The 27952-nt window shown below is 46.2% G+C and overlaps 1 protein-coding gene and 1 long non-coding RNA gene across 5 annotated transcripts in view; both read right to left on the reverse strand.

Annotated features, from left to right (window-relative positions):
- The window catches only part of LOC124012069 (lipopolysaccharide-responsive and beige-like anchor protein), a 419063-nt gene that overhangs the window by 15447 nt on the left and 375664 nt on the right, over nucleotides 1-27952 (reverse strand). For all 4 annotated transcript variants that reach the window (XM_046325448.1, XM_046325446.1, XM_046325447.1 and 1 more), the window contains 4 exons: nucleotides 22733-22925; nucleotides 21358-21423; nucleotides 12937-13092; nucleotides 5736-5903 (listed from right to left, as the gene is read on the reverse strand). In XM_046325448.1, the coding sequence (XP_046181404.1) occupies nucleotides 5736-5903; nucleotides 12937-13092; nucleotides 21358-21423; nucleotides 22733-22925 (583 nt within the window). The remainder of the gene's footprint in view (nucleotides 1-5735; nucleotides 5904-12936; nucleotides 13093-21357; nucleotides 21424-22732; nucleotides 22926-27952) is intronic.
- Nucleotides 6954-9409, reverse strand: LOC124012071. Its single transcript, XR_006834655.1, has 2 exons — nucleotides 8170-9409; nucleotides 6954-8005 (listed from the first exon to the last, which is right to left on the reverse strand). It is a non-coding gene; the product is annotated as an uncharacterized LOC124012071 (long non-coding RNA).

Genomic DNA, 27952 nt, shown 5'->3' on the forward strand with positions numbered 1-27952 from the left:
TTCCTAGGAAACTATGCAGTTTTTAGTTTTTTTTTAACGTGTTATTTCTTACATTGGTACCCCAGGTCATCTTAGGTTTCATTACATACAGTCGAGAAGAACTACTGAACATAAGAGCAGCGTCAACTCACCATCAGTACGACCAAGAATATGTTTTTCGCGACGCGGATCCTGTGTTCTGCCTTTCAAACAGGACAGCGGAATGGATCCCATGCTGCGATCCCAAAAAACAACTCCGAAAAAGAGGGAAACGAGGCGGTCTTCTGGTCAGACTCCGGAGACGGGCACACCGTGCACCACTCCCTAGCATTCTTCTTGCCAATGTCCAGTCTCTTGACAACAAGGTTGATGAAATCCGAGCAAGGGAGGCATTCCAGAGGGACATCAGAGACTGTAACGTTCTTTGCTTCACGGAAACATGGCTCACTGGAGAGACGCTATCCGATGCGGTGCAGCCAACGGGTTTCTCCACGCATCGCACCGACAGAAACAGACATCTTTCTGGTAAGAAGAGGGGCGGGGGCGTATGCCTTATGGCTAACGAGACATGGTGTGATGAAAGAAACATACAGGAACTCAAATCCTTCTGTTCACCTGATTTAGAATTCCTCACAATCAAATGTAGACCGCATTACCTACCAAGAGAATTCTCTTCGATTATAATCACAGCCGTATATATCCCCCCCCCCAAGCAGACACATCGATAGCTCTGAACGAACTTTATTTAACTCTTTGCAAACTGGAAACCATTTATCCGGAGGCTGCATTCATTGTTGCTGGGGATTTTAACAAGGCTAATCTGAAAACAAGACTCCCTAAATTTTATCAGCATATCGATTGCGCAACCAGGGATGGAAAAACCTTGGATCATTGTTACTCTAACTTCCGCGACGCATATAAGGCCCTGCCCCGCCCCCCTTTTGGAAAAGCTGACCACGATTCCATTTTGTTGATCCCTGCCTACAGACAGAAACTAAAACAAGAGGCTCCCAATATTCCCAAACAATATTGACGAATACTCTGATTCGGTGTGCGAGTTCATTAGAACGTGCGTTGAAGATGTCGTTCCCATAGCAACAATTAAAACATTCCCTAACCAGAAACCGTGGATTGATGGCAGCATTCGCGTGAAACTGAAAGCGCGAACCACTGCTTTTAATCAGGGCAGTGCAGCTATTCCCTCCGCAAGGCTATCAAACAAGCTAATCGTCAGTACAGAGACAAAGTAGAATCTCAATTCAACGGCTCAGACACAAGAGGCATGTGGCAGGGTCTACAGTCAATCACGGACTACAGGGAGAAATCCAGCCCCGTCACGGACCAGGATGTCTTGCTCCCAGGCAGACAAAATAACTTTTTTGCCCGCTTCGAGGACAATACAGTGCCACAGACACGGCCTGCAACGAAAACATGCGGTCTCTCCTTCACTGCAGCCGAGGTGAGTAAGACATTTAAACGTGTTAACCCTCGCAAGGCTGCAGGCCCAGACGGCATCCCCAGCCGCGCCCTCAGAGCATGCGCAGACCAGCTGGCCGGTGTGTTTACGGACATATTCAATATATATTCAATCCCTATACAAGTCTGCTGTTCCCACATGCTTCAAGAGGGCCACCATTGTTCCTGTTCCCAAGAAAGCTAAGGTAACTGAGCTAAACGACTACCGCCCCGTAGCACTCACTTCCGTCATCATGAAGTGCTTTGAGAGACTAGTCAAGGACCATATCACCTCCACCCTACCTGACACCCTAGACCCACTCCAATTTGCTTACCGCCCAAATAGCTCCACAGACGATCTCAACCACAATCTCAACCATACTGCACACTGCCCTAACCCATCTGGACAAGAGGAATACCTATGTGAGAATGCTGTTCATCGACTACAGCTCGGCATTCAACACCATAGTACCCTCCAAGCTCGTCATCAAGCTCGAGACCCTGGGTCTCGACCCCGCCCTGTGCAACTGGGTACTGGACTTCCTGACGGGCCGCAGCAGCGCCTCTTCAACCTCAGGAGGCTGAAGAAATTCGGCTTGTCACCAAAAGCACTCACAAACTTCTACAGATGCACAATCGAGAGCATCCTGGCGGGCTGTATCACCGCCTGGTATGGCAACTGCTCCGCCCTCAACCATAAGGCTCTCCAGAGGGTAGTGAGGTCTGCACAACGCATCACCGGGGGCAAACTACCTGCCCTCCAGGACACCTACACCACCCGATGTTACAGGAAGGCCATAAAGATCATCAAGGACAACAACCACCCGAGCCACTGCCTGTTCACCCCGCTATCATCCAGAAGGCGAGGTCAGTACAGGTGCATCAAAGCTGGGACCGAGAGACTGAAAAACAGCTTCTATCTCAAGGCCATCAGACTGTTAAACAGCCACCACTAACACTGAGTGGCTGCTGCCAACACACTGACTCAACTCCAGCCACTTTAATAATGGGAATTGATGGGAAATGATGTAAATATATCACTAGCCACTTTAAACAAAGCTACCTGATATAATGTTTACATACCCTACATTATTAATCTCATATGTATATGTATATACTGTACTCTATATCATCTACTGCATCGTTATGTAATACATGTATCACTAGCCACTTTAACTATGCCATTTTGTTTACATACTCATCTCATATTTATATACTGCACTCAATACCATCTACTGTATCTTGCCCATGCCGCTCTGTACCATCACTCATTCATATATATTTATGTACATATTCTTTATCCCCTTATACTGTGTATAAGACAGTAGTTTTGGAATTGTTAGTTAGATTACTTGTTGGTTATTACTGCATTGTCGGAACTAGAAGCACAAGTATTTCGCTACACTCTCATTAACATCTGCTAACCATGTGTATGTGACAAATACAATTTGATTTGATTTTTAAATCCCGATCTCTGTTCCCCACACATACAATTATATGTAAGGTCCCCCAGTCGAGCAGTGAATTTCAAACGCCGATTCAACCACAAAGACAAGGAAGGTTTTCCAATGCCTCGCAAATAAGGGCACCTACTATTGGTAGATACAACATTTTTATATTTTTATTAAAAAGACATTGAATATCCATTCGAGCATGGTGAAGTTACACTTTGGATGGTGTATGAATACACCCAGTCACGACAAAGATACAGGCGTCCTTCCTAACTCAGATGCCAGAGAGGAAGGAAACCGCTCAGGGATTTCACCATGAGGCCAGTGGTGACTTAAAAACAGTTACAGAGTTAATTGGCTGTGAAAGAGGAAAACTGACATTGTAGTTACTCCACAATAATTGACCTAATTGACAGAGGGAAAATAAGGATGCCTGTACAGAATACAAATACTCCCAAACATCCATCCTGTTTGCAACAAGGCACTAAAGTAATACTGCAAAAAATGTGACAAAGCGATTAACTTGTTGTCCCGAATACAAAGTGTTATGTTTGGGGCAAATCCAATACAACACATTACTAAGTACCACTCTCCATATTTTCCAGCATATTAGTGGCTGCATCATGTTATGGGTATGCTTGCAATCATTATGGACTGGGGAGTTAAACAGGATAAAATATAAATGTAATGGAGCTAAGCACAGGCAAAATCCTAGAGGAAAACATGGTTCAGTCTGCTGTCCACCAGACAAATTCACCTTTCAGCAGGACAATAACCTAAAACACAAGTCCAAATATACACTGGAGTTGCTTACCAAGACGACATTGAATGTTCTTGAGTTGCCGAGATACAGTTTGACTTAAATCTACATGAAAATCTCTGGCAAGACCTGAAAATGGTGTAGCAATGATCAACAACCAATTTGACAAGAGCTTGAAGAATTCTGAAAATAATAAATGGGCAAATGTTGCACAATGCAGGTGTGGAAAGCTCTTAGAGACGTACCCAGAAAGACTGCTTCTACAAAGTATTGACTAAGGGGTGTGAATACTTATGTAAATGAAATATTTCTGTATTTCATTATCAATAACTTTGGTAACATTTCTAAAATCATGTTTTCTATTTGTCATTATGGGTGGGGTATTGAGTGTAGATGGGTAAGAGAAAAAATGATATTTAAACCATTTTGAATTCAGGCTGTAACACAACAAAAGGTGGAATAAGTCAATGGGTGTGAATACTTCCTGAAGGCCAGGTTCACACACTTTATACAAACACACACGCTGGATTCACTACTCGACTGTACACCATGCAACCTGGCACTGCCTGAGGCAGGAGAAGAACAACCTACATATCGACACAGATACCCTAGACCAATACCAACTGCCCCATTCAATCAAATCTGACAACCTTAAAGCCATGCGTAGCCCATGTGAAATTGGGGATTCATAAGGAACATCATTTAATGTATGTAGAATGTAATCATCTTTTCTTGTTTGATCTATTTGGTATAAATTAACACAGCCCACAGTATGCATGTTTTAATAATTAAATGTACATTTCTACTGATTGTCCTCAGAGTGATGTAATCATCCATGTGTGAAGTAATAACCTCATATGGTAATATATTATACAATTACTTATTTATTTCATTTAGAATTAACCGAATATGCGGACCAATGATAATTTACACCTTGGAAACAAGGAATACCTCGACTGCTAAATCACCAAATAGCAGCCAAATCTGTAGAATAGCAGCCAACCAACATGCCCACCTTCCCCGTAGCCATGTACCACACTTTTGGTTCATTTTAGTTTTGGAAACACCTCTTGGTAAATTCCACTCGTGGTGGGAAAGACTGCGACATCCACCTCCAAAACACCAGATGAGGTCAGTGACACGCTGTCATCTAACGTTCCGTGTTCCAGATCAACAACCGATGAGTCTTATTAACCAAATCACAATTTGTCATAAATTGCAGTCCATTTGTAGCAGAGCACTTAACGGGATGTAAGGGTCTCTAAAGCCAGCCAAATTAGTACCATGGAGGCAGTGACTCTCACTGCTCTGTGCGGTGTTAGGTCCTTTGATCATCACGGTCCGTGTCATATGTCATGGTAAGAGTAAGGGCTGTAAGGGGCGGCCCCCAACGGTAACGTTTTGCACTTCTCATGACTGTTCTAACCCCGCATCAGATGGAAGGTGGTGGGCTTTCATGTGACCAGCAACCCCCACGTCACATCTACCGTCTCTCAGTGGTCCTCGGACTCTCACACACATGGAGGGACAACACACACCCACAGATGTATGTGCGCACACACACACACTAACGTTCTCTCACACACACCAACTTTCTCTCTACACACACACACACACACACACACACACACACACACACACACACACACACACACACACACACACACACACACACACACACACACACACACACACACACACACACACACACACACACACACACACACACACACACACACACTATAGAGCGAGAGGCCATTTCTTGCCCACAGTCAGTTCCCTGAAATCCAATCTGTGTGTAGGCGACCTAGTGTGGTCAGCTGAAACTAGTTGTTACTTTACAGACTGGGGCCATAAATACAGTCAGACCTGTCTCTGAGAGAGAGGGTTCTGGGCGACAGTGTGGTACTTTACACAGGCAGCCCTATTCTGATTGTTTTCCCAATTATTGGCAAAAGAGCTGATCTGATTGGTCAAAATACCAATTAGTAAGAAGAAAAAGAAATCTGAATTGGGCTGCCCTGTGTAAACGCAGACTCACTCGTCATGTTACTGTAGGATTACCCCCCTAGCATAAGGAGTGTACTCACTTCCGGGGTTCTCTCCGATGCTGCTGTGTTTTCCGTTCCAGTACCAGAGCAGTAACGTGGCGTCTCTGGAGCCTGACAGGACGTAGCAGTCCCCTCCGATGTATGACTCAGACCTGGCCAGACAAGTCACCACGTCACGGTGACCAAACACTATCTGGGTCAGCTTCCCTGGACACACACACACAATATGAGCCACGGCCCTCATTTTTATTCTAGTTATGAAATATTAAAATACAGTAGCAATTTATTTTACAGTACTTGATGTACTGTATTTGGCACTTGACATAGAAGCTACACAATTTACAGTAGTATTACAGCAACAACACTGATGGCAAGCGTTCTAAAATAACATGTATAAAACTGTCATTAACATAGAATGTCTCAATATTCCATCATAAAACTGTCAAATGTGCTAAAAAAAACACACTAACCATTAATATACCTAATGTCTGCTGGAGTAAAAACACACTCTCTGAACCATTAATATACCTAGTTGTTGCATGTGTCTGCTGGAGTAAAAACACACTCTCTGAAACATTAATATACCTAGTTGTTGCATGTGTCTGCTGGGTAAAAACACACTCTCTGAAACATTAATATACCTAGTTGTTGCATGTGCCTGATGGAGTAAAAACACACTCTCTGAAACATTAATATACCTAGTTGTTGCATGTGCCTGATGGAGTAAAAACACACTCTCTGAAACATTAATATACCTAGTTGTTGCATGTCCCTGATGGAGTAAAAACACACTCTCTGAAACATTAATATACCTAGTTGTTGCATGTGTCTGCTGGAGTAAAAACACACTCTCTGAAACATTAATATACCTAGTTGTTGCATGTGTCTGCTGGAGTAAAAACACACTCTCTGAAACATTAATATACCTAGTTGTTGCATGTGTCTGCTGGAGTAAAAACACACTCTCTGAAACATTAATATACCTAGTTGTTGCATGTGCCTGATGGAGTAAAAACACAAAACATTAATATACCTAGTTGTTGCATGTATCTGCTGGAGTAAAAACACACTCTCTGAAACATTAATATACCTAGTTGTTGCATGTGTCTGCTGGAGTAAAAACACACTCTCTGAACCATTAATATACCTGCATGTGTCTGCTGGAGTAAAAACACACTCTCTGAAACATTAATATACCTAGTTGTTGCATGTGTCTGCTGGAGTAAAAACACACTCTCTGAACCATTAATATACCTGCATGTGTCTGCTGGAGTAAAAACACACTCTCTGAACCATTAATATACCTAGTTGTTGCATGTGTCTGCTGGAGTAAAAACACACTCTCTGAACCATTAATATACCTAGTTGTTGCATGTGTCTGCTGGAGTAAAAACACACTCTCTGAAACATTAATATACCTAGTTGTTGCATGTGTCTGCTGGAGTAAAAACACACTCTCTGAAACATTAATATACCTAGTTGTTGCATGTGCCTGATGGAGTAAAAACACACTCTCTGAAACATTAATATACCTAGTTGTTGCATGTGCCTGATGGAGTAAAAACACACTCTCTGAAACATTAATATACCTAGTTGTTGCATGTCCCTGATGGAGTAAAAACACACTCTCTGAAACATTAATATACCTAGTTGTTGCATGTGTCTGCTGGAGTAAAAACACACTCTCTGAAACATTAATATACCTAGTTGTTGCATGTGTCTGCTGGAGTAAAAACACACTCTCTGAAACATTAATATACCTAGTTGTTGCATGTGTCTGCTGGAGTAAAAACACACTCTCTGAAACATTAATATACCTAGTTGTTGCATGTGCCTGATGGAGTAAAAACACACTCTCTGAAACATTAATATACCTAGTTGTTGCATGTATCTGCTGGAGTAAAAACACACTCTCTGAAACATTAATATACCTAGTTGTTGCATGTGTCTGCTGGAGTAAAAACACACTCTCTGAACCATTAATATACCTGCATGTGTCTGCTGGAGTAAAAACACACTCTCTGAAACATTAATATACCTAGTTGTTGCATGTGTCTGCTGGAGTAAAAACACACTCTCTGAACCATTAATATACCTGCATGTGTCTGCTGGAGTAAAAACACACTCTCTGAAACATTAATATACCTAGTTGTTGCATGTGCCTGATGAAGTAAAAACACACTCTCTGAAACATTAATATACCTAGTTGTTGCATGTGCCTGATGGAGTAAAAACACACTCTCTGAACCATTAATATACCTGCATGTGCCTGATGGAGTAAAAACACACTCTCTGAACCATTAATATACCTAGTTGTTGCATGTGTCTGCTGGAATAAAAACACACTCTCTGAACCATTAATATACCTGCATGTGCCTGATGGAGTAAAAACACACTCTCTGAAACATTAATATACCTAGTTGTTGCATGTGCCTGATGAAGTAAAAACACACTCTCTGAAACATTAATATACCTAGTTGTTGCATGTGTCTGATGGAGTAACTATTGTACACCTTCCAGATGAGCTCACAGTCTCACACTGATTTTCACAGGAGTGTAAATATTTTCTCTTGGTGTTTGTGTGTGCACATGTGTGTGTGTGTGTGTAATTGCTGTCAGATTGCAGGCCCATAGTAACAGCACCACGGCAGTCTAACAGGTTTCCCTCGTCATACTGTGACCTCTACAGTCAGTCAGTGAATATTTATCTAGTATTACAGACACACTTCACTGATCTGTAACCCAGGGTACATTTCTGTCTGGGTGTCAGCTTCACTGTCTGTTTCATAATGACATTTTATCTGGATAAAGAGAAGGATAATTGTAGTGTGTGTGTCCACGTGCGCAGTCTGGCTCAGCTTCTTACACACAGTTAACCAAGACATCATAGCTATGTAATATTAAACATGTCTGACAGTTCATATATACACTAGAAAATAATTACAGATTCCTAATTATGGATTCATTTCTGCACAGTGCAGGAACTATGCCAAATCTAAGACTTCATTCTAACACGTGGGTGTTACAGGTTTTAAGTATCTAAAAAAGTATCTCAAATTGATTGCGAAGCTCAACAAAGTCATTTGTAGATGATTTGAACATGAGGCGAAAAAATGCTAATATCAGTCCCATGGATGAATGGTATTTGTGCCACAAATGCTAAAACATAAGTCTGGATTGCTGTTACACCTTGTCCATAGACCACTAACAGGGTAAGGAAACCAATATGTCATTTGGGAGAACTATCCCTTTAAATACACCACCACCCACTTCAATTTCAGATTACATTCAATCAACAGGGCACTATGAGCAAGGTGGGGAGGGAGGAGAGTGTCGCTGTTTCCAAATCAAGTGTTGTAAATTGATCAAATCAATCCTATTCTTTAACCTGGGGGGCGACGGGGAGCGGGACAGCAGCTGTTGAACGCGTGTAAGATTAAAGCCATGTTCGTGTTCCGGTCGCACACCCCTGAGACAGACACACAATGGTCTCTCTCTTCCCCGACCCTCTTCCACTCCCTCTCTTCCATCTTTACAGGAGATGGAGAGATAGAGCCTCTGCCTTTCAAAATTGAATCACAGGCCTTTTGTAGATCTCCAGAGTGGTTCTGAATGGGGTTGTAGATGAGAGCCGGGATATATAGAGACTGAGACGGGATATATAGAGACGGAGCCGGGATATATAGAGACGGAGCCGGGATATATAGAGACGGAGACGGAGACGGGATATATAGAGACGGAGCAGGGATATATAGCGACGGAGCCGGGATATATAGAGACGGAGACGGGATATATAGAGACGGAGCAGGGATATATAGAGACGGAGACGGGATATATAGAGACGGAGCCGGGATATATAGAGACGGAGCCGGGGTATATAGAGACGGAGCCGGGATATATAGAGACGGAGCCGGGATATATAGAGACGGAGCCGGGATATATAGAGACGGAGACGGGATATATAGAGACGGAGACGGGATATATAGAGACGGAGACGGGATATATAGAGACGGAGCCGAAGCCGGGATATATAGCGACGGAGCAGGGATATATAGAGACGGAGCCGGGATATATAGAGACGGAGCCGGGATATATAGAGACGGAGCCGGGATATATAGAGACGGAGCCGGGATATATAGAGACGGAGCCGGGATATATAGCGACGGAGCAGGGATATATAGAGACGGAGCCGGGATATATAGAGACGGAGCCGGGATATATAGAGACGGAGACGGGATATATCGAGACGGAGCAGGGATTTATAGAGACGGAGCCGGGATATATAGAGACGGAGCCGGGATATATAGAGACGGAGCCGGGATATATAAAGACGGAGCCGGGATATATAGAGACGGAGCCGGGATATATAGAGACGGAGCCGGGATATATAGAGACGGAGCCGGGATATAGAGACGGAGACGGGATATATAGAGACGGAGCCGGGATATAGAGACTGAGCCGGGATATATAGAGACGGAGCCGGGATATATAGAGACGGAGCCGGGATATATAGAGACGGAGACGGGATATATAGAGACGGAGCAGGGATATATAGCGACGGAGCCGGGATATATAGAGACGGAGCCGGGATATATAGAGACGGAGACGGGATATATAGAGACGGAGCCGGGATATATAGAGACGGAGCCGGGATATATAGAGACGGAGCCGGGATATATAGAGACGGAGCCGGGATATATAGAGACGGAGCCGGGATATATAGAGACGGAGCCGGGATATATAGAGACGGAGCCGGGATATATAGAGACGGAGCCGGGATATATAGAGACGGAGACGGGATATATAGAGACGGAGACGGGATATATAGAGACGGAGACGGGATATATAGAGACGGAGACGGGATATATAGAGACGGAGACGGGATATATAGAGACGGAGCCGAAGCCGGGATATATAGCGACGGAGCAGGGATATATAGAGACGGAGCCGGGATATATAGAGACGGAGCCGGGATATATAGAGACGGAGCCGGGATATATAGAGACGGAGCCGGGATATATAGCGACGGAGCAGGGATATATAGAGACGGAGCCGGGATATATAGAGACGGAGCCGGGATATATAGAGACGGAGACGGGATATATCGAGACGGAGCAGGGATTTATAGAGACGGAGCCGGGATATATAGAGACGGAGCCGGGATATATAAAGACGGAGCCGGGATATATAGAGACGGAGCCGGGATATATAGAGACGGAGCCGGGATATAGAGACGGAGACGGGATATATAGAGACGGAGCCGGGATATATAGAGACGGAGCCGGGATATAGAGACTGAGCCGGGATATATAGAGACGGAGCCGGGATATATAGAGACGGAGCCGGGATATATAGAGACGGAGACGGGATATATAGAGACGGAGCCGGGATATATAGAGACGGAGCCGGGATATATAGAGACGGAGCCGGGATATATAGAGACGCAGCCGGAGCCGGGATATATAGCGACGGAGCCGGGATATATAGAGACGGAGCCGGGATATATAGAGACGGAGCCGGGATATATAGAGACGGAGCCGGGATATATAGAGACGGAGCGGGATATATAGAGACGGAGACGGGATATATAGAGACGGAGACGGGATATATAGAGACGGAGCCGGGATATGTAGAGACGGAGCCGGGATATGTAGAGACGGAGACGGGATATATAGAGACGGAGACGGGATATATAGAGACGGAGACGGGATATATAGAGACGGAGCCGGGATATATAAAGACGGAGCCGGGATATATAGAGACGGAGCCGGGATATATAGAGACGGAGCCGGGATATATAGAGACGGAGCCGGGATATAGAGACGGAGACGGGATATATAGAGACGGAGCCGGGATATATAGAGACGGAGCCGGGATATAGAGACGGAGCCGGGATATATAGAGACGGAGCTGGGATATATAGAATATATAGAGATGGAGCCGGGATATATAGAGACGGAGCCGGGATATATAGAGACGGAGACGGGATATATAGAGACGGAGACGGGATATATAGAGACGGAGACGGGATATATAGAGACGGAGCCGGGATATATAGAGACGGAGACGGGATATATAGAGACGGAGACGGGATATATAGAGACGGAGACGGGATATATAGAGACGGAGCAGGGATATATAGAGACGGAGCCGGGATATATAGAGACGGAGCCGGGATATATAGAGACGGAGCCGGGATATATAGAGACGGAGCCGGGATATATAGAGACGGAGCCGGGATATATAGAGACGGAGCCGGGATATATAGAATATACAGTAAACAGGGCTCTAATGGGGCTATACCCACACCTACTATAAAGGCTGTACCTGGGTCAGTACAGTAAACATGGCTCTAATGGGGCTATACCCACACCTACTATAAAGGCTGTACCTGGGTCAGTACAGTAAACATGGCTCTAATGGGGCTTTACCTTCACCTACTATAAAGGCTGTACCTGGGTCAGTACAGTAAACAGGGCTCTAATGGGGCTATACCCACACCTACTATAAAGGCTGTACCTGATGGATTAGGTGTCTTGTGGAAGGGCCGATGATTAGGGGCTGTGAAATGAATGGTGAAGTTAATAGGACACTGAATGACGCTCTAGAATAAGGGCTGTAATCGGGTCAGGGGAGAATACAGGCCTCTGATGGAACTATATTTGAAAGGCTGTGCCTGGTTCAGTTGACTACAGAGCACTCAGAAGGGGTATATTGCTACATCTGCATTGCTTTTTGGAGGTTTAGGCTGGGTTTCTGTATCAGCACTTTGGAACATCTGCTGATGTATAAATACATTTGATTTGTGGTAGAGCAAAATACAAAAAGGCTGTTCCTGAGTCAGAGAAACACACAGGGCTCAGATGGAGCTGTGTAGTAAAGGATGAATCAGTTGAGAACACTGGGCTCTGATGGGGTGAAGGGGAGTGAATCATGAGACTCCAAAGTTGCTCTAGATTCTAGAATAAGTACTGATTCTGAGTCAGTGATATACACAGTGCTCATATGGATCTATGTTATCAGGGCTGTACCCGAGTCAGAGAAGATAATAAGAATCTGTAGGGGAAATAAGTATAAAGACTGTGCCTGGGTCAGATGACTATATCGAAGTCTTAATGAACAGATGCATAAGGGCAGTGGCGTGAATAGGACTCTGAAGTCACTCTACAATAAAGGTTGTACTGTACCTAGGTCAGTTGCCTATATAGAACTCGGTAGAGCAAATTTGTAAAGGCTGTACCTGAGTCAGTGGAATAGACGCGGAAGCTCTTGTCCCAGAAGCCACAGAGCAGGATGAAGCGGTTGTCTGCAGTGATGATGAAACACTGAGAGTGGATGTGAATGCTCTGGTCCAAAAGGTCTGTGATCTGACGACGGTGGGTCCCCACATTACTGGCTGGAGAGGAGAAGGAGAGGAGGAGGGAGGTGGAAGGATGAGGGAGAGGAGGTGGAAGGATGAGGGGGAGGAGAAGGAGGATGAGGGGGAGGGAGGGGGAGGGAGAGAGGGAGGGAGGGGAGAGAGAGAGGAGGGGGATGGGGAAGGGGGGGATGGGGAAGGAGGGGGATGGGGAGGGAGGGGGATGGGGAGGGAGGGGGATGGGGGGGGGATGGGGAGGGAGGGGGATGGGGAGGGGGGGGATGGGGAGGGAGGGGGGGATGGGGAGGGAGGGGGATGGGGAGGGAGGGGGATGGGGGGAGGGAGGGGGGATGGGGGGAGGGAGCGAGGGAGGAGGATGGGGAGGGAGCGAGGGAGGAGGATGGGGAGGGAGCGAGGGAGGAGGATGGGGAGGGAGAGAGGGAGGGATGGTGGAGGGAGAGAGGGGTAGGGAGGAGGGGACAGGGGGAGGTGAGGAAAAGGATAGAAATACAGACAGATGTAATTCATTAAGTAAAGCATGTAAGTCTGAGGAAAAATGTATTGTATAAAATCTGATTGTTTTCCTTTACGATATCGCCGCGTTAATCGTTTTCACAAAGACATCAGACCATTACTGGAGCCACTACACGTTCGTCGCCACGGCAGCAGCACCATTTTGATTTGTGAGGGAATACATAAAACATCTAGGACGTGGCGTTTACAAGGGTTTCACATTTTCCACTGGACCTAAGAGTTTGAGTAACGATGAGCGTGCATATTCTCTCTCTTCCCAGAAGGAGAAGAGACTTCCAATAGCTAAGAAGAGGAGAGGAGCCACGCATAGTCAGGACAACATAAATTAAATCCACTTTGGCCCCTTATCGCTGAGTTGGAGGTTTGTGTGTGTGAGTGTGTGTGAGTGAGAGAGTGAGAGAGTGAGATAGAGAGATAGAGAGATAGAGAGAGAGAGATATATATATATAGAGAGAGAGATAGAGAGAGAGATATATATATATATAGAGAGAGATATATATATATATAGAGAGAGAGATAGAGAGATATATATATATAGAGAGAGAGATAGAGAGATATAGAGAGATAGATAGATAGAGAGAGAGAGAGAGAGAGAGAGAGAGAGAGAGAGATATATATATATAGAGAGAGAGATAGAGAGATAGATATATATACAGAGAGAGAGAGATAGAGATAGAGAGATAGAGAGAGAGAGAGATAGAGATAGAGATAGATATAGAGAGATATATAGAGAGAGATATATATATATAGAGAGATATATATATATATCTCTATCTCTCTCTCTATATATATATATATATATCTATCTCTCTCTATCTCTCTCTCTCTTCTGCTCTAACTCAAGATGAACAGGTGAGGGTCCGGCCCAGGCATCCCTGACAGAGACCAGCGCGCCATGTCTGACGAATACTTCAACCAATTATCAACATTTCCCCCCGCCACGGCCGCCCCGCCAGCCAAATACAATTTACTGTGTTTAAACTGAAGCTCCTTGTGGAATGTGAGAAGTATAAATACATAAATGACACGTTAAGAAAATATCCCCTCACCACACGCATGATAGATGTGATGTGGAGCATGTGGGCTGGTGCTGAAAAATGACAACAAAAAAAAACATTTTTAAAAGTAGAGGGGCTTTTTGTTTTATTCAAAAATGGTTGTATGGCCTCAGACATATGCATGAACATCTATGAAAGTGCCCATGTTCACGTGTGCAATTAGAGGCGAAAAAAAAACCCTACATCACCTTTACTCCACACACAGAAACGCAAACAAAGCTTTCCCTCGACCTCCATTTGGCAAATCTGACCATAATTCTATCCCCCTTGTTCTTACTTACATGCAAAAACTCAAACAGGAAGTACCAGTGACGCGCTTAATGCAGAAGTTGTTCCGATGAAGCGGATTCTAAGCTACAGGCCTGTTTCGCTAGCACAGAGTGGAATATGTTCCAGTAGGAGTTTACCACATCAGTCACATCAGTAATAAGTGTATAGAGGCAAGCTACACTGAACCATGCATGAGAGCCATAGCCAATGTGAGTAAGACCTTAAAAAGGTTCATTAACACTCAAGGCGGCAGGGCCAGACGGACTACCAGAACGCATACTCAGAGCTGACAAGTGTCTTCACTGACATGTTCAACCTCTCCCGGGCCCAGTCTGTAATACTTACATGTTTCAAGAAGACCACCATAGTCCCTGTGACTAAGATCACCATAGTTACCTGTATAAATGACTATCGCCCCATAGGACTCACATCTGTAGCAATGAAATGCTTTGAAAGACTGGTCATGGCTCACATCAACACCATCATCCCAGACACCCTGGACCCACTCCAATTTGCATAACCACCTCAACAGATCCACAGATGACACAATCTCTATTGGACTCCACACTGCCCTTTTCCACCTGGACAAGATGAACACCTATGTGATAGTGCTGTTCATTGACGACAGCTCAGCGTTCAACACCATAGTGCCCTCCAAGCTCATCACTAAGCCAAGAACCCTGGAATCGAACACTGGATCCTGGACGTCCTGACGGGCCGTCCCAGTTGGTGAGTTTTGCCAACGACACAACATTTGTAGGCCTGATCACAGCAGCCTATAGGGAGGAGGTCAGAGACTTAGCAGTGTGGTGGCAGAACAACAACCTCTCCCTCAACGTCAGTAAGACCAAGGAACTGATCGTGGACTACAGGAGAAAGGGGGGAGAGCACGCCCCCATTCACATGGACGGGGCTGCAGTGGAGCAGGTTGAGAGCTTCAAGTCCCTCTGTGTTCACATCACTAAGGATCTATCATGGTCTGCACACACCAACACAGTCGTTCATCCCCCTCAGGAGGATGAAAAGATTTGGCATGGGTCCCCACATTCTCAAAAACTTCTACAGCTGCACTATTGAGAGCATCTTGACTGGCTGCATCACAACTTGGTACGGCATATGCTTGGCATCTACAGAGGGTAGTGCCGACGGCCCAGTCCATCACTGGGGCCGAGCTCCCTGCCATCCAGGGCCTCTATACCAGGCGGTGTCAGAGGAAGGCCCTAAAAATGCTCAAAGTCTCCAACCACCCAAGTCATAGCATGTTCTCTCTGCTACCGCACAGCAAGTGGTACCAATGTACCAAGTCTGGAACCAACAGGAACCTGAACAGCTTCTATCCCCAAGCCATAAGACCGTTAAATAGTTAAATAGTCATCAATAACTACCTGGACTATCTGCATTGACCCTTTTTGCACCAACTCTTTTGTTTCATCATATATGCTGCTGTTACTGTTTACGGTCACTTTATTCATAGTTATATGTAGATATCTACCTCAATTATCTCGTACCCCCTGCACAACAAGTTATTGCATTTATTATTACGGGTTTTACTTTTCTATTATTTCTCTATTTTCTTTCTCTCTACATTGTTGGGAAGGGCCCGTAAGTAAACATTTCACTAGTCCACACCTGTTGTTTACAAAGCAAATAAAATTGTATTTGATACGACACACACAGTATATAAAAAAAGACGGTAGAAATGGATCTGGATGGAGACGAGCTGCTGGGAATGACATTTTAACTAGACAACCGTTAGAGGAAACCTGTGTTTGGAAGAGAGAGAGAACGAGACAGAGAGTGAAGAAAAGGAGAGAGAACGAGACAGAGAGTGAAGAAGAGGAGAGAGAACGAGACAGAGAGTGAAGAAGAGGAGAGAGAACGAGACAGAGAGTGAAGAAAAGGAGAGAGAACGAGACAGAGAGTGAAGAAAAGGAGAGAGAACGAGACAGAGAGTGAATAAAAGGAGAGAGAACGAGACAGAGTGAAGAAAAGGAGAGAGAACGAGACAGAAAGTGAAGAAAAAGAGAGAGAACGAGACAGAAAGTGAAGAAAAGGAGAGAGAACGAGACAGAGAGTGAAGAAAAGGAGAGAGAACGAGACAGAGAGTGAAGAAGAGGAGAGAGAACGAGACAGAGAGTGAAGAAGAGGAGAGAGAACGAGACAAAGAGTGAAGAAAAGGAGAGAGAACGAGACAGAGAGTGAAGAAGAGGAGAGAGAACGAGACAGAGAGTGAAGAAAAGGAGAGAGAACAAGAAGTGAAGAGAGAGAGAACGAGACAGAGAGTGAAGAAGAAGAGAAACGAGACAGAGAGTGAAGAAGAGACAGACAGAGAGTCAAGAAGAGGAGAGAGAACGAGACAGAGAGTGAAGAAGAGGAGAGAGAACGAGACAGAGAGTCAAGAAGAGGAGAGAGAACGAGACAGAGAGTGAAGAAGAGGAGAGAACGAGACAGAGAGTGAAGAAGAGGAGAGAGAACGAGACAGAGAGTGAAGAAGAGGAGAGAGAACGAGACAGAGAGTCAAGAAGAGGAGAGAGAACATTTGCGAGGTCAAGAGAACAACCAGAGAGCAACAGATTGAGGAAGAATTAGAGAAAACAAGGGGAGAGAGAGAAAGAGCTCTGCCTCTGACCACTCTCTCCCAGACAGTGTATCCTATACATCACTAGAGCTCTGTGTCTGACCACTCTCTCCCAGACAGTGTATCCTATACATCACTAGAGCTCTGCCTCTGACCACTCTCTCCCAGACAGTGTATCCTATACATCACTAGAGCTCTGTGTCTGACCACTCTCTCCCAGACAGTGTATCCTATACATCACTAGAGCTCTGTCTCTGACCACTCTCTCCCAGACAGTGTATCACTCACTAGAGCTCTGTGTCCCAGACAGTGTATCCTATACATCACTAGAGCTCTGCCTCTGACCACTCTCTCCCAGACAGTGTATCCTATACATCACTAGAGCTCTGTGTCTGACCACTCTCTCCCAGACAGTGTATCCTATACATCACTAGAGCTCTGTCTCTGACCACTCTCTCCCAGACAGTGTATCCTATACATCACTAGAGCTCTGTGTCTGACCACTCTCTCCCAGACAGTGTATCCTATACATCACTAGAGCTCTGTCTCTGACCACTCTCTCCCAGACAGTGTATCCTATACATCACTAGAGCTCTGTGTCTGACCACTCTCTCCCAGACAGTGTATCCTATACATCACTAGAGCTCTGTGTCTGACCACTCTCTCCCAGACAGTGTATCCTATACATCACTAGAGCTCTGTGTCTGACCACTCTCTCCCAGACAGTGTATCCTATACATCACTAGAGCTCTGTGTCTGACCACTCTCTCCCAGACAGTGTATCCTATACATTACTAGAGCTCTGTCTCTGACCACTCTCTCCCAGACAGTGTATCCTATACATCACTAGAGCTCTGCCTCTGACCACTCTCTCCCAGACAGTGTATCCTATACATTACTAGAGCTCTGCCTCTGACCACTCTCTCCCAGACAGTGTATCCTATACATCACTAGAGCTCTGTGTCTGACCACTCTCTCCCAGACAGTGTATCCTATACATCACTAGAGCTCTGTGTCTGACCACTCTCTCCCAGACAGTGTATCCTATACATTACTAGAGCTCTGTCTCTGACCACTCTCTCCCAGACAGTGTATCCTATACATCACTAGAGCTCTGCCTCTGACCACTCTCTCCCAGACAGTGTATCCTATACATTACTAGAGCTCTGCCTCTGACCACTCTCTCCCAGACAGTGTATCCTATACATTACTAGAGCTCTGTCTCTGACCACTCTCTCCCAGACAGTGTATCCTATACATCACTAGAGCTCTGTGTCTGACCACTCTCTCCCAGACAGTGTATCCTATACATTACTAGAGCTCTGTCTCTGACCACTCTCTCCCAGACAGTGTATCCTATACATCACTAGAGCTCTGCCTCTGACCACTCTCTCCCAGACAGTGTATCCTATACATTACTAGAGCTCTGCCTCTGACCACTCTCTCCCAGACAGTGTATCCTATACATTACTAGAGCTCTGTCTCTAACCACTCTCTCCCAGACAGTGTATCCTATACATTACTAGAGCTCTGTCTCTGACCGCTCTCTCCCAGACAGTGTATCCTATACATCACTAGAGCTCTGTGTCTGACCACTCTCTCCCAGACAGTGTATCCTATACATCACTAGAGCTCTGTCTCTGACCGCTCTCTCCCAGACAGTGTATCCTATACATCACTAGAGCTCTGTCTCTGACCACTCTCTCCCAGACAGTGTATCCTATACATCACTAGAGCTCTGTGTCTGACCACTCTCTCCCAGACAGTGTATCCTATACATTACTAGAGCTCTGTCTCTGACCACTCTCTCCCAGACAGTGTATCCTATACATCACTAGAGCTCTGTCTCTGACCACTCTCTCCCAGACAGTGTATCCTATACATTACTAGAGCTCTGTCTCTGACCACTCTCTCCCAGACAGTGTATCCTATACATCACTAGAGCTCTGTCTCTGACCACTCTCTCCCAGACAGTGTATCCTATACATCACTAGAGCTCTGTGTCTGACCACTCTCTCCCAGACAGTGTATCCTATACATCACTAGAGCTCTGTGTCTGACCACTCTCTCCCAGACAGTGTATCCTATACATTACTAGAGCTCTGTCTCTGACCACTCTCTCCCAGACAGTGTATCCTATACATCACTAGAGCTCTGTGTCTGACCACTCTCTCCCAGACAGTGTATCCTATACATCACTAGAGCTCTGTGTCTGACCACTCTCTCCCAGACAGTGTATCCTATACATCACTAGAGCTCTGTGTCTGACCACTCTCTCCCAGGCAGTGTATCCTATACATCACTAGAGCTCTGTCTCTGACCACTCTCTCCCAGACAGTGTATCCTATACATCACTAGAGCTCTGTCTCTGACCACTCTCTCCCAGACAGTGTATCCTATACATCACTAGAGCTCTGTCTCTGACCACTCTCTCCCAGACAGTGTATCCTATACATCACTAGAGCTCTGTCTCTGACCACTCTCTCCCAGACAGTGTATCCTATACATCACTAGAGCTCTGTGTCTGACCACTCTCTCCCAGACAGTGTATCCTATACATCACTAGAGCTCTGTGTCTGACCACTCTCTCCCAGACAGTGTATCCTATACATCACTAGAGCTCTGTCTCTGACCACTCTCTCCCAGACAGTGTATCCTATACATCACTAGAGCTCTGTGTCTGACCACTCTCTCCCAGACAGTGTATCCTATACATCACTAGAGCTCTGTGTCTGACCACTCTCTCCCAGACAGTGTATCCTATACATCACTAGAGCTCTGTGTCTGACCACTCTCTCCCAGACAGTGTATCCTATACATCACTAGAGCTCTGTCTCTGACCACTCTCTCCCAGACAGTGTATCCTATACATCACTAGAGCTCTGTCTCTGACCACTCTCTCCCAGACAGTGTATCCTATACATCACTAGAGCTCTGTGTCTGACCACTCTCTCCCAGACAGTGTATCCTATACATCACTAGAGCTCTGTGTCTGACCACTCTCTCCCAGACAGTGTATCCTATACATCACTAGAGCTCTGTGTCTGACCACTCTCTCCCAGACAGTGTATCCTATACATCACTAGAGCTCTGTGTCTGACCACTCTCTCCCAGACAGTGTATCCTATACATCACTAGAGCTCTGTCTCTGACCACTCTCTCCCAGACAGTGTATCCTATACATCACTAGAGCTCTGTCTCTGACCACTCTCTCCCAGACAGTGTATCCTATACATCACTAGAGCTCTGTCTCTGACCACTCTCTCCCAGACAGTGTATCCTATACATCACTAGAGCTCTGTCTCTGACCACTCTCTCCCAGACAGTGTATCCTATACATCACTAAAGCTCCGCTCCTCTGCTCGCCTCCTCATCAACAAGTCGTGAGTGATGAGAGGCGTCCATATTGTCCTGACATCCGCCCGCCGCGCATTCTCAATCACACATTATTACCACATTCATATTCATTTATACTGACACAGATCCTTTCCCCCGCTCAAATTAAACCAGAGAGAGAGAGTAAGAAAAACTGAGAGAGAGAAAGTGAGAGATGGAGAAAGAGAGGGATAGAGGAGAGGGGGAGAGGTTGATGATGAAATACCAGTCCAGGCCACAGCTCATTGCATTCTAATTTGCATGCAAATGGTTTAGCAAAGGAGAGAGCAGAGTGGAGGATTTATTTCAGGGGATGAGAGGACGGGGGGGGGGGCTGTTGGTGGGCAGAGACTGGGAAACAACAGCAAGCTACTGGCCAGGGACACTGCCTTGGGCCATCACAATGAATCCCGGAGACACACACAGACAGCGAGACACACACGTTTGAGCACACACACCAACATACAAACACACACACAAGTGGCATACCTATCAGGGGGTCTATTTCCACGGGCAGTTGGTACTGCTGGTCCTGCACAGAGGAGCCTTGATGACCTGCGAGAGAGAGAGAGAGAGGGAGAGGAGAGAGATAGAGAGAGAGAGACGAAAAGAGAGGTGTGGGAGGAAGGAATGAGTGGGATGCAGAAAGAAGGATGGGTTTAATATCAGTGATTTGGCCCTGTGGAGTACTTTGGCTTCTGTTCCATATGGGAGATGCTAAAATGTAATTTGCCACACTCAGAGCCTATTGTCCCCCAGAGCGCTCTCACAAGAGTTACATTTAGCTGTAAAACCGTTTTCTGTGGCTCCAAATAGACTCTGATAATACATAGTAATACATAAACAAGTTTATAACAGAATATCGTGAATCCTTACATCTGAAGGATTAATAATAATACAGATTTGTACCATAAACAAGTTCAAATAACACTAATATCACAATTCAAGATCTAACCACAAACAATATCACATGAAATCCACTCATCAAAACAAAATGAGATCTACAATTCTTCATTGTCTTTGAGTTTCATAACGTCAGACTTCATCCCATATCCCCTTCCCTGTTATTCCACAGCAGGGTTGATGTTTAATAAATAAACCGTGAGGAGTGAGGTCTTGATGCATCGAAGTGGAAGGGAAACCTAACGCTGGCAGAGTGCACGTGTCACATTTGATCCTGCCTTTTAGGAGGCCCGCTCAACTGTCTCAGAAATCAACGTCCTGTCCTGGGAAGATGAAAGACAAGCCCATTGGCTGCTCTCGTTGAGATACACAGAGAAATACTGACTGAAGGCCTTTGGATACAATGCTTTGTGTGGACAAACGTGTTGTCCTCAACTGTGTGCTCCAAAACTCTCTACTCTGTGTACCGGTCCTTGACGTGCTACATGAAATCAGACTTGATTAATAAAATAGTACATCCTTGATATCTCATATCCTACATATGAGTTGAATTTCAATGAATTGGTTAAACGTACATTTCAAGCCATATGGTGGCGCACAATAGTTCCAGGGTCATCCGGGTTAGGGGAGGGTTTGGCCCAGGGTCATCCGGGTTAGGGGAGGGTTTGGCCCAGGGTCACCCGGGTTAGGGGAGGGTTTGGCCCAGGGTCACCCGGGTTAGGGGAGGGTTTGGCCCAGGGTCATCCGGGTTAGGGAAGGGTTTGGCCCAGGGTCATCCGGGTTAGGGGAGGGTTTGGCCCAGGGTCATCCGGGTTAGGGGAGGGTTTGGCCGGGGTAGGCCGTCATTGTAAAACAATAATTTGTTCTTAACTGACTTGTTTTAAATAAAGGTTTAAAAAATAATCCTGCTGACCTCTACAAGATAATCCTACTTTAGACTTTCCTACAATCCCCCTCTTACCGGCCAGGCCGTGCCACTTGTTGACGGCGAAGAGGCGGTTGGCGGTGACGGTGATGATGGCGGGCGTGGCGAGGCCCGGCTGGGTGTTGGCGGCCACGTGGGCCACGGGGGAGTTGCTGGGGAACTTCAGCACCATGATGACATCCTGCTGCATCTGCTCCGTGAACATCAACGGGCTCTGCAGGAGGACATACTGGTGGTGATGGACAGATCAACGGACGGATGGACGGAGAGGAGGATGGATAGATCCACAGACGAAGAGCAGGAGTGAGCGAGGGATGGAGCAGCGGAGGAGAAGAGGGAACAGCAGGAGCAGCAGCACGCAGAAAAGAGAGTGAGAGCGAGAGAGAGAGAGAGAGAGAGAGAGAGAGAGAGGGGGGGGGACAGAGAGAGAGTTAGCTGGGAAGCTAGCATGGAGTTGCAGCACTCAGAGGCCAAGCTACAGATAGGGCAAGAGGCCAGCTGGAGAGAAGCTACAGATATGGAAGGAGGCCAGCTGGAGAAAAGCTACAGATAGGAAAGGAGGCCAGCTGGAGAAAAGCTATAGATAGGGAAGGAGGCCAGCTGGAGAAAAGCTATAGATAGGGAAGGAGGCCAGCTGGAGAAAAGCTATAGATAGGGAAGGAGGCCAGCTGGAGAAAAGCTATAGATAGGGAATGAGGCCAGCTGGAGAAAAGCTATAGATAGGGAAGGAGGCCAGCTGGAGAAAAGCTATAGATAGGGAAGGAGGCCAGCTGGAGAAAAGCTATAGATAGGGAAGGAGGCCAGCTGGAGAAAAGCTATAGAAAGGGAAGGAGGCCAGCTGGAGAAAAGCTGAGGTACTAAAAACATCGATTAGAAGTCAGGGCAAGAAAAACAGACACTAGAAAACTATTTATTAAAGACAAAGTTTGTGTCAATACTAAGGAAGAACCATCAAGTCAGTATTAAAACGGAAGACAAACAAACGAACAAACCAAACGTAAGAGGAGAAAAATCCACAGGATTGGTATAGTGTATAGTGTGTGTATGTATAGTGTGTGTGTGAAATACCCTTGCAGACCAAAACTCCCCTGTGGAACTCCCCGTGTTAACAGTGTGACAGTCCTCCCCCTCTAACACTCTATTAAAAGTGTCTGTAATGCCCATACAGATAGAGGACTCATCTTTGTATCTGTGTTACATTATGCCGTCTGTGATTGGTTATAGCCATCTATTGTGCTCTATCTATCTCTATGGTAATGCCTCATCAAATGTGGCACCATTAATAACCTGTCAGTGAGGGCTGCTGGGTACTTGAGTCCTCCTCAAGTCTGACATTCTACACCATCTGTTATGAATCAAGAGTCTACTAGCAGTTACTTGTACTGAACCTCTAAATATAAGGACTCGTGTACATGCCAGACATTATTTATCTATCTTCTAACAATGACAAAAGTCAACATTCTTCCTCAAAACTCTCAGACTTTGCTCAGTTCTCTTCAGGAAATGTTCATTAACATGACAATGATCAGGAGTGAACTTGATACTTTCATCATTGGTAACAATCAGTCGCCACAAACAGTCAAATAAAAGTCCCATTTTGTATTTATCTTCATATAAGAACTGACATTTGTTCCTGCCAAGCTTCGTCAAGACACCGACATGCACTTTAAACCATGTGAGTTCACTTCTACTGATAAGAGTTGTTTTTACTGGCTTGGCTCACACACATTATTCATCCTGCGTCCCAAATGGCACCCTATTCCCTCTACGTAGTGCCATTTGTTCAGACTGAGGAGTCATTTGCAGGATGCTTGTAGTGAGCTGGGGAACATACTATACATGTTTAATGTCAGAGGCACACGGAGGTGAATCTCTGTTGTTTAAACAGGCTACTAGAATACTCTGACAATGTCATTACTGAACACCAACAGGGGGAGATGCCAGGACCAGAGTCTGACACCACACTACACTCAGACAGGGGGAGATGCCAGGACCAGAGTCTGACACCACACTACACTCAGACAGGGGGACATGTCAGGACCAGAGTCTGACACCATACTACACTCAGACAGGGAGACATGTCAGGACTGGAGTCTGACACCACACTACACTCAGACAGGGGGACATGTCAGGACTGGAGTCTGACACCACACTACACTCAGACAGGGAGACATGTCAGGACTGGAGTCTGACACCACACTACACTCAGACAGGGGGACATGTCAGGATTCTGACACCACACTACACTCAGACAGGGAGACATGTCAGGATTCTGACACCACACTACACTCAGACAGGGAGACATGTCAGGACTGGAGTCTGACACCACACTACACTCAGACAGGGGGACATGTCAGGACTGGAGTCTGACACCACACTACACTCAGACAGGGGGAGATGCCAGGACTGGAGTCTGACACCACACTACACTCAGACAGGGGGAGATGCCAGGACTGGAGTCTGACACCACACTACACTCAGACAGGGGGACATGTCAGGACCAGAGTCTGACACCATACTACACTCAGACAGGGAGACATGTCAGGACTGGAGTCTGACACCACACTACACTCAGACAGGGGGACATGTCAGGATTCTGACACCACACTACACTCAGACAGGGAGACATGTCAGGACTGGAGTCTGACACCACACTACACTCAGACAGGGAGACATGTCAGGACTGGAGTCTGACACCACACTACACTCAGACAGGGGGACATGTCAGGACTGGAGTCTGACACCACACTACACTCAGACAGGAGGACATGTCAGGACTGGAGTCTGACACCACACTACACTCAGACAGGGAGACATGTCAGGACTGGAGTCTGACACCACACTCAGACAGGGAGACATGTCAGGACTGGAGTCTGACACCACACTACACTCAGACAGGGAGACATGTCAGGACTGGAGTCTGACACCACACTACACTCAGACAGGGGGACATGTCAGGATTCTGACACCACACTACACTCAGACAAGGGGACATGTCAGGATTCTGACACCACACTACACTCAGACAGGGAGACATGTCAGGATTCTGACACCACACTACACTCAGACAGGGAGACATGTCAGGACCAGAGTCTGACACCACACTACACTCAGACAGGGAGACATGTCAGGACTGGAGTCTGACACCACACTACACTCAGACAGGGAGACATGTCAGGACTGGAGTCTGACACCACACTACACTCAGACAGGAGGACATGCCAGGACTGGAGTCTGACACCACACTACACTCAGACAGGAGGACATGCCAGGACTGGAGTCTGACACCACACTACACTCAGACAGGGGGACATGTCAGGACTGGAGTCTGACACCACACTACACTCAGACAGGAGGACATGTCAGGACTGGAGTCTGACACCACACTACACTCAGACAGGGGGACATGTCAGGACTGGAGTCTGACACCACACTACACTCAGACAGGAGGACATGTCAGGACTGGAGTCTGACACCACACTACACTCAGACAGGGGGACATGTCAGGATTCTGACACCACACTACACTCAGACAGGGAGACATGTCAGGACTGGAGTCTGACACCACACTACACTCAGACAGGGGGACATGCCAGGACTGGAGTCTGACACCACACTACACTCAGACAGGGGGACATGCCAGGACTGGAGTCTGACACCACACTACACTCAGACAGGGGGACATGCCAGGACTGGAGTCTGACACCACACTACACTCAGACAGGAGGACATGTCAGGACTGGAGTCTGACACCACACTACACTCAGACAGGGGGACATGTCAGGACTGGTCTGACACCACACTACACTCAGACAGGGGGACATGTCAGGACTGGAGTTTGACACCACACTACACTCAGACAGGGGGAGGGATGAAAAACAAAGGTGGAGAAGGACACAGCAAAGAGAGGTGTAAAGAGATTAATGGGGGTGAGTCAGAGAGAGAGAGAGAGAGAGAGAGAGAGAGAGAAAGAGAGAGAAAGAGAGAGGAAGAGAGAGAAAGAGAGAGGAAGAGCGAGAGAGAGGAAGAGCGAGAGAGAGGAAGAGCGAGAGAGAGGAAGAGCGAGAGAGAAAAAGAGGGAAAGAAAGCGAGAGAGAGGGAAAGAAAAGGAAAGAAGTCCCTCATCTGCTGCTGGTGTGAATGGAAAGAGGAAGGCACTGAACATCAGTCTGTCTTGGACACGTCAAACCTGTCCAAACACACCAGGCCCACCTACCACCACCGGAGAGGCCAAACAATTACATACAAGACACGTTTAACCACTTGAAAGGATGGACTCATATGCCCTCCTGCTCCAGTACTAGGGTCGAGTTTCCAATGGATTTCCGTACGTACGTGTGTCTCACCACAGGGAATTGAGGCCCTGCTCAGAATAACGAGGGGAGAAATGGGGAGACACTTTCCTAGCTAAAACACATTTATTTTTCTAGGAAAGTGTCTCCCCATTTCTCCCCTCGTTATTCTACTGCTCCCTTCTCATCTCAGAAGCTCTTACTGTACCTCACTGTACTGTACTGCACCCTACTGTACTGCACTGTACTGCACCCTACTGTAATGCACTGCACCCTACTATACTGCACCCTACTGTAATGCATTGCACCCTACTGTACTGCACTGCACCCTACTGCACTGCACCCTACTATACTGCACCCTACTATACTGCACCCTACTATACTGCACCCTACTATACTGCACTGCTCCCTACTGTACCACACCGCACCCTACTGTACCGCACTGCACCCTACTGTACCGCACCCTACCCTACTGTACCGCACCCTACCCTACTGTACTGTACCGCACTGTCCTACTGTACTGTCCTACCGCACTGTCCTACTGTGAGAGTGGAAGAGTTAATACACTGTTACTAATAGTATACTGTACCCTACTGCACCCTACTGTACTGTCCTACTGTGAGAGTGGAAGAGTTGATACTGTTACTAATAGTATACTGTACCCTACTGCACCCTACTGTACTGCACCCTACTGTACTGTCCTACTGTACTGTCCTACTGTGAGAGTGGAAGAGTTAATACTGTTACTAATAGTATACTGAACCCTACTGTACTGTCCTACTGTGAGAGTGGAAGAGTTAATACTGTTACTAATAGTATACTGTACACCAGGCCAGGATAGTCAACTTCTGATTTCATTAAGACAGAAGGGGAGGAAACAGAATCAACAGAACATCTTTTCAGGTACTGTCCATCGGTGGCTCGCTTTGAGTCAGGACCCTCGTAAGACATCACAGTGAGGGAT

The sequence above is a fragment of the Oncorhynchus gorbuscha genome, linkage group LG24, assembly GCF_021184085.1.
Source record: "Oncorhynchus gorbuscha isolate QuinsamMale2020 ecotype Even-year linkage group LG24, OgorEven_v1.0, whole genome shotgun sequence".
NCBI lineage: Eukaryota > Metazoa > Chordata > Actinopteri > Salmoniformes > Salmonidae > Oncorhynchus > Oncorhynchus gorbuscha.